This window comes from Ostrinia furnacalis, unplaced genomic scaffold (genome assembly GCF_004193835.3).
Source record: "Ostrinia furnacalis isolate ACB-3 unplaced genomic scaffold, ASM419383v2 OfSCF1130, whole genome shotgun sequence".
Taxonomy (NCBI): domain Eukaryota; kingdom Metazoa; phylum Arthropoda; class Insecta; order Lepidoptera; family Crambidae; genus Ostrinia; species Ostrinia furnacalis.
The window spans coordinates 39576-53653 of record NW_021131369.1 but is presented as its reverse complement, the minus strand read 5'-3'; the positions used below and the strand labels follow the sequence as shown (position 1 = coordinate 53653).

General features: G+C 45.6%; 1 protein-coding gene across 1 annotated transcript in view; it reads left to right on the top strand.

Annotated features, from left to right (window-relative positions):
- Positions 1-14078, top strand: part of l(3)80Fj (lethal (3) 80Fj) — a 51414-nt gene that overhangs the window by 14220 nt on the left and 23116 nt on the right. The window contains exons 15-30 of the mRNA XM_028302483.1: positions 149-327; positions 598-808; positions 1365-1588; positions 1935-2128; positions 2327-2427; positions 2492-2669; positions 3167-3325; positions 4421-4551; positions 5620-5756; positions 6604-6826; positions 6859-7047; positions 7606-7839; positions 9166-9360; positions 10168-10296; positions 10538-10661; positions 11755-11991. Of these exons, the coding sequence (XP_028158284.1) occupies positions 149-327; positions 598-808; positions 1365-1588; positions 1935-2128; positions 2327-2427; positions 2492-2669; positions 3167-3325; positions 4421-4551; positions 5620-5756; positions 6604-6826; positions 6859-7047; positions 7606-7839; positions 9166-9360; positions 10168-10296; positions 10538-10661; positions 11755-11991 (2845 nt within the window). The remainder of the gene's footprint in view (positions 1-148; positions 328-597; positions 809-1364; positions 1589-1934; positions 2129-2326; positions 2428-2491; positions 2670-3166; positions 3326-4420; positions 4552-5619; positions 5757-6603; positions 6827-6858; positions 7048-7605; positions 7840-9165; positions 9361-10167; positions 10297-10537; positions 10662-11754; positions 11992-14078) is intronic.

The window sequence follows — 14078 nt, the reverse complement described above, 5'->3', positions numbered from 1 at the left end:
GGTGCATTTTTTCATATCATTTTTCGAAAACTTATCGATACATCTATGTGAACCGTACGAAACATACCCATCACTAGTCACATTCGTTTGACAGCCGTCATTCTAATCAAGCTATATTGGATAGACTATAATAACCTTTTTTTTGCAGACGATGTCAAATCTAGTGACCACGCTAGTCCGCACAAACGCGGAGGCCATAGCGGGCGACGCGCTACAGGTGGCGCTAGACGCGCTAGTGGACCCAGAGTTGTTGCGCGTCACGAGGGTGGAATATTTCACCTACCTCACGCCCGACGGGGAGCTCTACGACAAGAGCTCTGTGCCTGGGTAAGTAATGTTTTTAAGGGACTCCCCCGTACTTTAGTCCCGGCGTTCTCGGTAATTTGGGGGACTGTACTGTACTTTTAGTTCTCTGTGTGCGTTATTCGATACAGTTTGATCAATATTGATGGACATAAAAGTACCTCGTAGATACTTCTTCGTTTGCGCAGATCTTTATTCCACACTTTCTAATAAAATATCTGTCACATGACATGTTTTTTGTAAATCTCAGATGTCACAAAACAGAGCAAAGTTGATTGTTACTTCATGTTTCAGTAATGACGACAACAAAGAGATGAACCTAAAGCGCGAAAGCAAAGCGTACAGCTACAAGGAGCAGTTAGAAGAATTACAGCTGCGACGCGAACTTGAAGAGAAGATGCGCAAGCAGGGCAAGACCAAGGAGGCGCCGCTCACCGCTAAGCAGAAGGAAGCCATCAAGGCGCAGCTCGCCAAGGAGAGCGTCATCCGACAGAAGCTCAGCGCGGTAAGATGATGTCCACATCACTTGTACAGCTACAAGGAGCAGTTACAGGAGCTGTAGCTGCAACAAGTTCTGTATTTTTAGGGAGAAATAGGTGATGTAATGCGCCAATCATAACATCAAAACTATGATGGAGCTGGAAACATAGATTTTTTGGATAGATCTAGTTTATTCTGTAACCTATTATTTATACCGTCTGAAATGGACCTTGTGAAACACTTTTAACATTAGGATCAATAACCAGTTTTTCGATATCTAGTTTAGAAACAATCAAGTGAGATCACTTATTGTTTCTACCCTGTATAATAAATTGAGTGTCATATCAATGCCATAGGCTGGTTTTAGTGTCACGCGGACTGTTAGTCCGCACAGCCGATCTGTATGAACTGCTAGGGAGCGGAGCGGTTCCTCCGGACCGCATTACTTTAAAACGCCCCCCAGAAGTTCATACAGATTGGCCGTGCGGAGCGGGTCCGCACCGGACGGTCCGCGTGACACTAAAACCAGCCTTAGTTCTTTCATAAAATAAAATTAAAATTGACTTTCGTCTCTTTTGCAGCTAAACGCACGCGTGGTGGTAGCGGCGGAGCTGTTAGAAGCAGTGCGTGCAGGCAGCGCTTTGGCACTGGCCGCGCGCGCGCGCCTTTTGGTGTGGGCGCTGATAGGCGCGTTGCGCTCGCCGCTGGCCGCGCCGCGCCTTCTATCTGCGCTGTGTGCGCTGCGCCCCGCGTTGCTGCCCAGACATACTGTTGTGGGAGACACGGTCGCCAGGTTCACTATCAGGTATGGTAAAACACGATAACGGTGATAAGAAGTTACTGTCACCGTAGCGGCCTTTCAGTCATGTGTGTCTTTGAAGAGTGGACGCGTCGTGGGCTGGTGGTTTCGTCGAGATAGTAGACACCGAATTGATTTACTTATGTATTGTATTCATCATAGCCTATAAAATAATATGAAGTCCCATCAAATGTTGGCTAAAGAAAGTAATTGAAAAACACCCAATAATTTGTTAACAAACCAGAATACAATACAGATTCATAAATCTTCATTCTTGACGAAATGAGAAAACTATCTGGAAGAATACATGAATAGCTGACCTTTAAGGCTAAAATACTCGTTTCTCTTTCAGACTACACAATCCCCAATGCGACTTAGACCCGAGCTGGGAGGAGGAGGACCTAGACAAGGGCACCATCCGCGCCATCAACCTAGTCCACTCAGTGACGGCGGGCGTCAAGGTGTCGGACGACGAGGATGCGCCGCCGCTCGAAAACTACTTCACCGCGCCTGGCTTTTGCTATGTGTTCCCGTTGCTCAAGCAAGGTACGTGGTCTACACGACCTTAGACAAGGGCACAATCCGCGCCGTCAACCTGGTGCACTCGGTGACGGCGGGCGTCAAGGTGTCGGACGACGAGGACGCGCCGCCGCCAGACAACTACTTCACCGCGCCTGGCTTCTGCTACGTGTTCCCGTTGCTCAAGCAAGGTACGTGGTCTACACGACCTCCAATATGACTTAGACAAGGGTACCATCCGCGCCATCAACCTGGTGCACTCGGTGACGGCGGGCGTCAAGGTGTCGGACGACGAGGACGCGTCGCCGCCCGAAAACTACTTCACCGTGCCTGGCTTCTGCTATGTGTTCCCGTTGCTCAAGCAAGGTACGTGGTCTACACAACCCCTAATGTGACTTAGACCCGAGCTGGGAGGAGGAGGACCTAGACAAGGGCACCATCCGCGCCATCAACCTGGTGCACTCGGTGACGGCGGGCGTCAAGGTGTCGGACGACGAGGACGCGCCGCCGCCAGACAACTACTTCACCGCGCCCGGCTTCTGCTACGTGTTCCCGTTGCTCAAGCAAGGTACGTGGTCTACACGACCTCCAGTATGACTTAGACAAGGGCACAATCCGCGCCATCAACCTGTTGCATTCGGTAAGGGCGGCATTAAGGCCGTTTTTAAACTTGTCAGTTGGCACCACTGGCGAGTGACCGGACGTTACACTACAATGTCACTAACGGGTCATCGATAAAACGATAGACCCTCATTGGCTTTTCGGAGTCAATTAAATTAAAAACTGCATCATTTGTCTATTTTTCATTTAATCTTCATCTTATCCGGATCATGCACTGGACCTGTTGATTTCAGAAATAAAAGTTTCGTTTTAGTGGCAATTTTTTTAAAGTTCTCCTTTAGGATTGGTAAAGCCCGGTCAGAGCAATATAATTACGCGCGAGCGATAAGGATGGGTAGCTAGGGGTCATTGGACAAAATTCTACGTGCTCACAGACCAGACTATAGCTTTATTTCGTACAATCGACACTACGCGCCTCGTAATACAGTTGTAACTTGCTCGCAGGGCTAACGCGCACGGCGACGCGCGCCGACGAGGCCGCCATGATCAGCGGGCTGGGCGTGATCGCGCACCACGCCGCGCTGCGCGAGAGTGCCGACCCCATGCTGAGGCCCGAGCTCTTCCCCATCGACCACATGTTCCGGCTGCTGATAGATCTGATCAGTAAGTGGTTTTTTCTGACTATTTTATTTCAATTTTCTTCATTAAATAATAAATATCCTTGGACATTTTACACTGCGCCGCTAGCCCCAAACTAAGCAAAGCTTGTACTATTGGCACAGAATAATAATAAGTACTACGTACAGAAGTTTTACTTCGCGAAGGTATTTAAAAAATGTATGCTCAATGTCATTAACAATATGGTGTAATTTAACCTGTCTCAAGAATCAAGCATCATTTTGTTGACAAACGTCAGTGATCGGCACTACGCCGAAGCTATAGGGCTGACTTCGGTAAAATGATGTGACGTGAGGTGCCAAACTGCGGAAAATGGCGGAGGAAATGCATGATTTAGCATGAATTATCATGAATAATATTAACTACTTATTTACCTTTTAGTGTCTTGAGGCAACTTAAAAAAGTACATTCTGTGTTTTTGTCATTATTTAGGCAGTTAAGTACTGCACAGTATTTAGTACACCATTTTCTTTATTTATTTTTTTCTTTATTTCTTCAAGAATACGCGTGCGTGAGTCAATGTTCGCTCGTATGTGAGGCCTTGTGGAATAGTATCCTGTAGGTGGGCCATCGTGCGTGTTTTGTTTTCGATGTAAACTCGCGGAGATGAACAGGCCTGCTATTGGTACTAGACAACGGGTATAAACAGACATACTATAATACTTTTTTTTTTGTAAATATATACTATAGGTAAGTATACTATAGGAAAACACCCAGACCCGTCACAGAAATTAAAATTCATCATTTCAATTTCTGTTGGGAAATCGGGACCTCTCGGCATGGTAGTCCGTTCTAAACCACTACACCAAACGGCTGACATATCACGTCAAATATCAAAATTGCATATACTCAATCATTTTTTTTTTGACAGCCGTATACATGGGAATCAAAAAAGGCTATATGACACATTACAGATCATTATGCCTTGTTCATAATTATTACTACCTCAGTTTACTGACATCTACCGTAAGTCTCGCTAGCAGAACATTCCTCGGTAACATTTGAAGGCCTTCCATCCAAAGTTCTGTTTCATTTAGGACTAAATGGTGTAGTGAATATTAATTGATGAACTTTATGCAGGTAATAGCTCCGGGCGCGTGCAGACAGCGTGTACGGTGGCGCTGTTAGAGACAGCGCGTTGTGCGGCGCGCGGCGGCCTCACCACCGACGACGTGTCTTGCTTGCTAGCCGGCCTGCAGAACCCGCTCGATGTAAGTGCGCGCCACTTGGAAATAATTTGATTTATTTCCAAAAAGGGCTTTATGTATTTCATCTTCGTCATCATTATTTCAGCCACAGGAACTGCTGAACATAGGCCTCCCCCAATGACTTCCACATCGCACGGTTGGTAGCGGCCTGCATTTATGTATTTATTTCACTTAAATTACTTTTGCTGCAAATGAAAAATCGACAGTTCAAAATGGAATCTGACCCACAGAATATAAGTTTATTTTATTATTACTACAGACACGATTTTATCTTATAGACTTGCAGATTTATAGATATACTAGCGGCCGCCCGCGACTTCGTACGCGTGGATCCCGTTTTACCCCCTTAGGGGTGGAGTTTCATAAAATCCTTTCTGAGCGGATGCTTACGTCATAACATCTACCTGCATGCTAAATTTCAGCCCGATCCGTCCAGTGGTTTGGGCTGTGCGTTGATAGATCACTATGTCAGTGAGTCAATCAGTCAGTCAGTCATCTTTGAGTTTATTTAGTTTTACATTTTCGCGAACCTGTACTAAGTGCGTATAATTTGTATAAAAATTTGCCGCTTGACGCATAAGTCTGCGCACGCGTCTATCGTCTACCTTGTTTGCGCGTTATGTCTTTTACGCACTCCGCTTCCCGCGGACTGAGGCCCTAAGGCCCAGAACACACGGTCAAACGCAATTGCAACGACACTGCAACTTCTAGTTACTTTTGAGTTGCTGCCATAGATTCCGTTCAACTAGAAGTTGCAGTTTCGTTGTAATGAGGGCTATCGTTTTAGCGCTCACCAGTTACCGCCACTGTAGAGTAAGGTCCTGTCACTTGCTAGTAGCGAAGACAGTGGCACCAACTGGTGAGCGCTAAAGTGGTAGGAGGACTATCGCATTTGCACTCATCAAGATGGCGCCACTGTAGAGTAAGGTCCTGTCAATCGCCAGGGGTGCCAACTGTTAAGTATAAAAACGATAGCCCTCATTGCTTTTCACCGTGTGTTCTGGGTTCAAGCCACACCCGCTCACGAACACTTGTCCAGACTCCCTCTGAACATTAGCGTGACTCGCGCAGGTGGTGCGTGACGCGGCGCTTCGAGCGCTGATGTGCGTGCAGGACCGGCTGCCGGGCATGCTGGCGGACGAGGCGTACGCGCTGCCGCTCACCAAGCGCCTGCTCATCGCCACCTTCGACATCGCGCCCGACAACAAGTCAGTTCATTCACTTCACTGGCCTGTCTAGAATAAATTCACTGGCCTGTCTAGAGTAAATAATAATATGTAGCAGTTTCATGCTATTATTATTTACTAGCTTTCCGCCCGCGGCTTCGCCCGCGTGGAATTTTGTCTGTCACAGAAAAAGAATATCGCACGCGTATTTGCTCACCGTTTAGACCTACCCTGGACTACGACAAACATTTTAAAACCAAAATCAGCTCAATCGGCCCAGCCGTTCTCGAGTTTTAATCAGACTAACGAACATAGATTAGAACTATAGATTCTAGACAGGCCAGGTCAGCTGTTCCAACCTGACGGGTGTTCGGTCGGCAGGTGCAACAGCGTCCTGACTTCTCCTATGCAGGAGGAGGCGGGAGCCTTATACTGTGTTTTTCTAGTTTTTTAGATATCCAATTTTAGATAGTAAGACACAAATACATTGTACCTAAAGTTGACATTGTCAACGTGAAATTGTGAACTCTGTCAGTTTATAATATGACGCGTTATATTGTAAACTAACAGTGGGTTAGGTAAGGTTAGATTGTAATTTAACTACGTCAAATTATAATCTGACGGAATTCACAATTTTACGGTGACATATCTAATGAAGCGTCATTGTCATCTTGACAAAGCTCCTTAAATAAAGATAAAAAATTTTTTTGGAAAATCCGTGGCTTCCTTTCATTGGCCCTAAAGAACACCGTCGGGTTATAGTGGGAAAGTCCTACATAATGCGCAAGGCATTTGTCAGCGGAAAGAGAAGTATATTCACAACTATTATATTATGGACTTTTCAGCTGGCCGAGGAAAATTGTGCACTTATTCAGCTTATTGTATACAGAAAACTAGCCGAAGAGCTCTGGGAGAGGCTGCCTCTCGCCCAGCAGTGGAGCCAGGAGCCGGACCTAGTGGAGCTGGTGCTGGATGACGTCACGCACCCCGCGGAGCCGGTGCAGCGCGCGGCGGCGCTGGCGCTGGCGCACCTCGTGGAGAGGGACCCCGACCCCGCCGCCGGCGACCTGGTGCTGCAGAAGTTGATGGACCTGTACAAGGAGAAGCTGCCGGTGAGTAGACTGAGCTCTGGAAGAGGTTACCTCTCGCGCAGCAGTGGAGCCAGGAGCCAAAGCTAGTGGAGCTGGTGCTGGATGACGTCACGCACCCCGCGGAGCCGGTGCAGCGCGCGGCGGCGCTGGCGCTGGCGCACCTCGTGGAGCGGGACCCCGACCCCGCCGCCGGCGACCTGGTGCTGCAGAAGCTCATGGACCTGTACAAGGAGAAGCTGCCGGTGAGTAATTTGTTATTTAGAACGAGAAAGAATGGAAAAATATTTGTTTGGTACCAAAAATAAAACGAAACTTGCGACATAAAGAGTAAAAAGTAACCAAATTTTATTATTGAAAGTGCAAGCTGCAAGTAATTGTCAATGGAGAAGTTTCGTGATGTTGAAAACATTAGATTTCACTGAATGGGATTAAAATATAGACCTAAACTAAAAAGCCGGTGAAGTTATTTTTGAAATCCATCAAGAAAAGGCTGAGAAATTAATTTGTATTTAAATTACCTCCATATTTTCGTTTGTACTCCGAATTACTGTCGTGACTACACCGATCAAAATGGCGCGAATATTTGTTATGCGCAACTCTAGGGCCCTGTAACTTTTGTATTTGTAGAGATATTTTCATGATTCTTTCACATTATTATTAGTTTTACTTATATTTTCAACTATTTTCAAGATTTATTAAAAGAAAAAAATTGGAAACTTGTCCATTGACGATAGCGTGCGCATGACGTGCGGTTTATTTGGACTTAGTATGCCTTACTTTAGTGACGAATAATTCCCCAGCTGATCCCGGCCAAGCTAGACCAGTTCGGTCACGTGGTGGAGGCAGCAGTAGACGAGTGGGGCGCACGACGAGGCGCGGGCGTGGCGCTGGGCGCGCTGGCGCCCCGCCTCACCGCGCACGCCGCGCCCGCTGCGATCACCTTCTTCGTGCACGACGCGCTCGGCGACCGCCACGAGGCCGTGCGTGCTGTCATGTTGGACGCTGCCATGGCTGTGGTTGATCTGTACGGGAAGGTAAGCACGATGAAAGAAAGAAAGAAGAAAGAAATGTTTTTTTATTTTTTATTTATTAGGTCTACCAACATTGTTACATAACAACATGTACACTTAAAAATAACAATTATGAACAAAGTTACAATGCAACAACAATTATAGGCTGACACAACATGCAATATAGATTCAATGCAGTTTGTTCCGTTATTTAGTCCAAACATCCTTAGACTACTTACAACAATATAATTACTTACTTATGTAGTTAAATTTGAACTAAAATGGCAGCCACTCAGCATGTGCTATGCCCTAGGTCAAGACCTAGAGCAGCGGTTCCCAAACTTATTTGGTCTACTGCCCACTTTGAGAATAAATTCTTTTTTAGCGTCCCCATTTTTGTAGTCAAGAGTCGAGTGCTAAGTCGGTGTCTAAGAGTCCTCCTAGTAGATGATATTATAAATCGCCTCCCAAGCCTCTACACAATGCCCCGATTTTTTTCCGGGGTCTCTTACCGCCCCCCTTTAAGCCTGCAGCGCCCACAAGGGGGCGTTATCGCCCACTTTGGGAAAGACTGACCTAGAGTATAACGCTGGTATTCTGTGGCAGCCATATCAAGTGGGTAGACATTAATATTTAAGTTTTACACAAAACAAAAAATAAATAACACATTGCTCTTCAAGTTTGTGTTGCGTATGTAATGTATATGTGCATGTGTGTGTTAGTATTATTAATCTTACCTAGGTCATGTAAAAACAGCCAGATTGACCACGACGATGACTTCTTTTGTTACGTTTAACTTTCCCCCTTGACAAACATGACCTTCACTAAAGCCCAGCCCAGCACGTAGAATTTCGTCCAATGATCCCAAGCTACCCATCCTTATCGCTCGCGCTCGTTGCTTGTTGCTTTCGCGCTCGCAAACTCACTGCGGCCGCCCGTCGCACAGTCACGACAGCAATATAATTACGCGCAAACGATGAGGATGGGTTTGGGGTCATTGGACGAAATTCTACGTGCTCGGCCACCGGACTATGGTTGGGTTTTTATTGGGAGTCAAGCTGTAGATCCTGGCTACACAGCAGCCCTACCTCGCGTTCTTTTGTTACGATTGTTTTTTGTTCTGTAATGTTTATTGGTGTAGTTAACACCGTTCACCGATGATTAAAAGACGCAACATCTTTAAATCACATCGAGCATTCAAAATCGAATTCATTTTAACAGTGCACTCCTCAGATCGAATGTCGTTTTACATTTTTAAACAAAAGTCTCCCGCTCACGTTTGTTGCGTGACGTGCGCGCGCAGCGGGTCTCCTCGCTCGTCCTCTATCTCACACGAGTTCTCGTCTACAGGAGACCGTGAGCAGCCAGCTGCCGGTGTTCGAGAACTTCCTGGACAAGGCGCCGAAGTCGGGCCACTACGACTGCGTGCGCCAGAGCGTGGTGCTGCTCATGGGCTCGCTGGCGCGCCACCTGGCGCCCAACGACGAGCGCGTGCGCCCCATCACGCTGCGCCTCATCGCCGCTCTGTCCACGCCCAGCCAGCAGGTACCGCTGCTGTGGACAATGAGGGCTATCGTTTTAGCGCTCACCAGTTAGCGCCACTGTAGAGTAAGCTCCTGTCACTTGCTAGTAGCGAAGACAGTGGCACCAACTGGCGAGCGCTAAAGTGGTAGGAGGACTATCGCATTTGCACTCATCAAGATGGCGCCACTGTAGAGTAAGGTGCTGTCAATCGCCAGGGGTGCCAACTGTTAAGTATAAAAACGATAGCCCTCATTCCTGAGTTTCGAGCATCTCTCTCACTCTCACACAATCCCATCTCTTTCACGCAAAGTGAGATGCCAGCATGAGCGGCAGTGACAGGACTCGAAACTACGAAAATAGCGTCATGTTTTAATCCTGCAGACGATACGCATGCCAATTGCCAAGCTTCAACATACAGTCGACGCATGCTTAACAACACCAAACGAGCACTACTGATGCCAGTTATTCTATTACATTTGATCGATTGTCTCGTGCAAATTGAATTTCTTTATTCACGTAATCACATTTCGAAAGTCACGATAGCCGAACGGTGAAGATGTCGGACTGGCCGATTCGTGATCCGGGGAACGCGGGTTCGGTTCACGGCGCCGCTCGACTATTGTGGTGAGCACACTCGTGATACAAACATATTTAGCTTAGTACGAGGGGCTAACGGGAGTATTAGTAATTTAATTTGTGCAATAAATTCTTAAAAACAAAAATCTTTAAAAAAAAAGTAGAGAATGTTTTCCAATTAGCTGTAGTCCATTGTTCTCCAACTCACAACACAGCTAGGAATTTGTCATAAAACCAAGTCCCACCTGGCAGGTGCAAGAGGCGGTGAGCAACTGCCTGCCGCACCTGGTGAACTCCAAGGCCCTGCAGCACGAGATCAACGGCATCATGGCGCGCCTCGTCAAGCAACTGCTCACGGCAGAGAAGTACGGCGACAGGAAGGTGAGCGAGCGATAACGGCTCTTACAGAGAGTACACTAAAGTCTATTTTTATACAACAGTGAAAATATTCCGGATTATCGGTCTCGCTTACACACACCGAACATTCTTCACTGTTTATCTTACCGTGGTAACTGTGAAGACGCCCCTGTCAGTTCGCCTTCAAATCGAATGTGACGTTTACGTGCATAATTTCATCTCACATTTATGTTGCTGTTAAATTATAAAGTTTATTATTTATCAGGGTGCAGCGTACGGTATCGCTGGTCTTATCAAAGGGCTTGGCATTTTGTCACTAAAATCGATGGACGTTATGGGCAAACTCACGGACGCGGTACAAGAGAAGAAAAACTACAGGTACCGTGAAGGTAAGGAAAATTACACTTCAGTTCGGATATTTTTAAAGATATTGCATTTCTTGGTCTTATTAAACCGACGCTCCTATTTCTGATTTTAGTTCGCGTCCGCGTATCCCTCAACCAAAAAGAGGTGGGGGCGCGTCTTCGTGGATGAAACGATCTATAAATGGCAGAGAATGCCTTATGACCTTGAAATTTGCCTTATGTACTAAAACGTGAGGCATTAAAGACAAAAAAAAATTAAAATAAGTCGGTTAATGAATACATCTCCAAGATCGTTCCATTTTGTTTTTGTGTCGGAGTGTCCTTTTTAGTCCCGTAATAATACCTCACATTGCATCATGTACATATTAGGCCCAATTTTGGTTCGTGGGGCCACTTATTTACTAATTTATTTTGCTTCAATATCATCGCACCGGCACCTCCCTTGAGCTCTTTCCCTTCATTTCCTTCGGTCGCCTCACGATAACCAAATCGCGCGGATTATGTCTTTAAGCGAACAAAACCAATAATACGCGGTCCGAGCCAATATATTTTGATACCATTCCCCAAGATACTGAAATCTGGCATTAGAAACTGAATCAATTCCAAATTACCTGTAAAATAAGAATTTTGGTTGCTTTGTTATTGAAAAGAGTAGTTAAATTGAGTTGGCAAAATAATAACGTCATTGGCTTGTATTGTTGCCTGCCATACAACATTTATAAGAGTGTCGTTTTGACAGTTTTAAAAACTATAGATGAACTACACTGAACTGTCCCACCAAACTCATTGACAGGGAGGCGCCACCATCGTTCAACTTTACAGTTTCCAACATGGCAAAAATCGGAACCAGCAATCCGGTAATGACGGTGGCGCCCCCCTGTCAATGTCACTGATGGGACGGTTCCTTAATAATTACATTGCTGTCGCGACTGTGCGACGGGCGCCCGCAGTGAGTGTGCGAGCGCGACAGCAACATAATTACGCGCGAGCGATAAGGATGGGTAGCTTGGGGTCATTGGACAAAATTCTACATGCTCACAGACCGGGCTTTAGTTGGACAATACATCAATCGATTGGTGGTGTCAAATGCCGTATTGTGAGTCGTGGGGCGTTGCAGGCGCGCTGTTCGGGTTCGAGATGCTGTGCCACAAGCTGGGCCGGCTGTTCGAGCCGTACGTGGTGCACGTGCTGCCGCACCTGCTCAACTGCTTCGGGGACACGTCGCAGTACGTGCGCGCCGCCGCCGACGACACCGCCAAGCTCATCATGTCGCGGCTCAGCGCGCACGGCGTCAAGCTCGTGCTGCCCGCGCTGCTCGAGGCGCTCAACGACGACAACTGGCGCACCAAGGCCGGTGCGTATGCGCATATGCAATCATAATCATTTCAGGATCTTCTTCTTTTCGTGTCGACAACAAACCTACACAGTGTCAAGCCCAAAACTCCGCCACAAGAGTGGCGTTGTCAGCAGCACTCATCATATCTATTTATTTATTTATTTATTAAAGACGCAAAACAGATTACAATTAAGGTTTCACAAATTATATAGCACGTAAGCTTATGGACTAAATTGTAACCTAACAACATGCATCCTATAAAGTATAGGTTAATAATGAATGTTACATCAAAACTTCAAAAACTCAGTTTACATTTTACGTTTTACAGAAAATTAAGATGTTAATTAATATAATATTATGTGTGTGAGAGTGAGAATAGTGAAAGAGGAAAATAAGATAAGATTGTTAATTAAAAATGGTAGCGATACTCCTTCGAAAGGCATTTGGACTAGACGTAAAAATGTCGATGTCCGGTTGGGCCAGTACGGTGTCATTGTAAAGGCGGCACATTCTGACGACTGGGTTGTAGAATGATGTATTGTTACGGAAAACATGAAGAGAAAAAAGCTTAGGGTGATGATACCTTCGAGATCTGTATACGGTATTGAAATTGAGGGATGATAGTATAGAAGGGGAGTCGATGAGTGAGTTGACAATCTTATGCAGAAAGATTAGTTCACTACATTTACGTCTCCCCTCGAGTGAAATCATATTGAAATAATCTAATCTGACCTGGTATGAGCTCAGTTTGCGATGGAGTCCCTGCCTAAATGAGAGCACACGTAGAAATTTTCTTTGTACGCTTTCAATATGCTTTGTGTGTATTGCGTAGAAAGGTGACCAGACAATAGCTCCGTATTCCAAGTTACTTCTAACCAAGGTATTAAAAAGATGAATAAGACTCCGGGACTTTTTGAAATGTTTAGATGCTCTCAGTATGAAGCCAAGGAGCCGAGACGCCTTATTACATATGAAATCATAGTGTTCCCTAAAGGTCAGCCGTTCATCAAAAATTACCCCCAGATCTTTAGCTTGACTGCGGCGCATTAGGATTTTATCGTTTATTTTATAGTCAAAACTGATTTTATTAATTTTTCTAGTAAAAGTTACTGCAAAGCATTTTTTGATGTTAAGAAACATTAAATTACTGGTACACCAATGAGACACCGCATCCAAGTCACCCTGCAAGGATCGGGCGTCCTCGAGATTAGAAATAGTCGAGTATATTTTTAAATCGTCAGCGTACAATAGACATGGGCACTTCAGGTGGTTGATAAGGTCATTAATAAAAATATTGAATAAGAGTGGACCCAAATGAGACCCTTGGGGCACTCCCGACGTTACAAATACTGGCTCAGAAATCTCACCCTTAAGGGCGACCAGTTGGCTTCTGTTGGATAGGTATGATTCGATCCAACGGAGCAATGACCCGTGAACCCCCATCGATTGCAGCTTTGAACACAGTATTGCATGGTTAACCTTGTCGAAAGCTTTTGAAAAATCCGTGTATACGGATTCGACTTGAGTATTTTTGGCAAACGCCCCACACAAATAATGTTTATACTCTAAGAGATTTGATACCGTAGACTTCTTCCTAACAAAGCCATGCTGTTTGGTCGATATGAGAGGATGAACGTGTGAATAAATTACTTCGTATACGATCGATTCAAAGATTTTAGAAAAACATGATAATATACTGATCGGTCTGTAATTTTCACATTGTGTTTTGTCGCCGTCCTTATGAATGGGGATCACATGAGCAACTTTCCACGCATCAGGAAAGAGTCCCGAGCAAAGTGACTGATTGAATAAAATACAAAGAGGTATAGACAGTTCCTCAGCGCACTGTCTGATGACAATAGATGGTATTCCGTCGGGTCCAGGGCTCTTTCTGATGTCTAAGGTCTTAAGTTTCCTTTCTATTTTGTCAACAGAGATTACCATTGTTGAAAGACTAGAGTTACTGACAGTTGGAGTCAAAGGAACAGGCACACCACTGTTGTTTTCATAAACCGAGCAGAAGTACTTCGAAAATAACTCGCATACACCCGAGAGATCGGAAGCCTGCGACCCAGCGTAGTTCATGACGCGAGGTACTGTGTTGC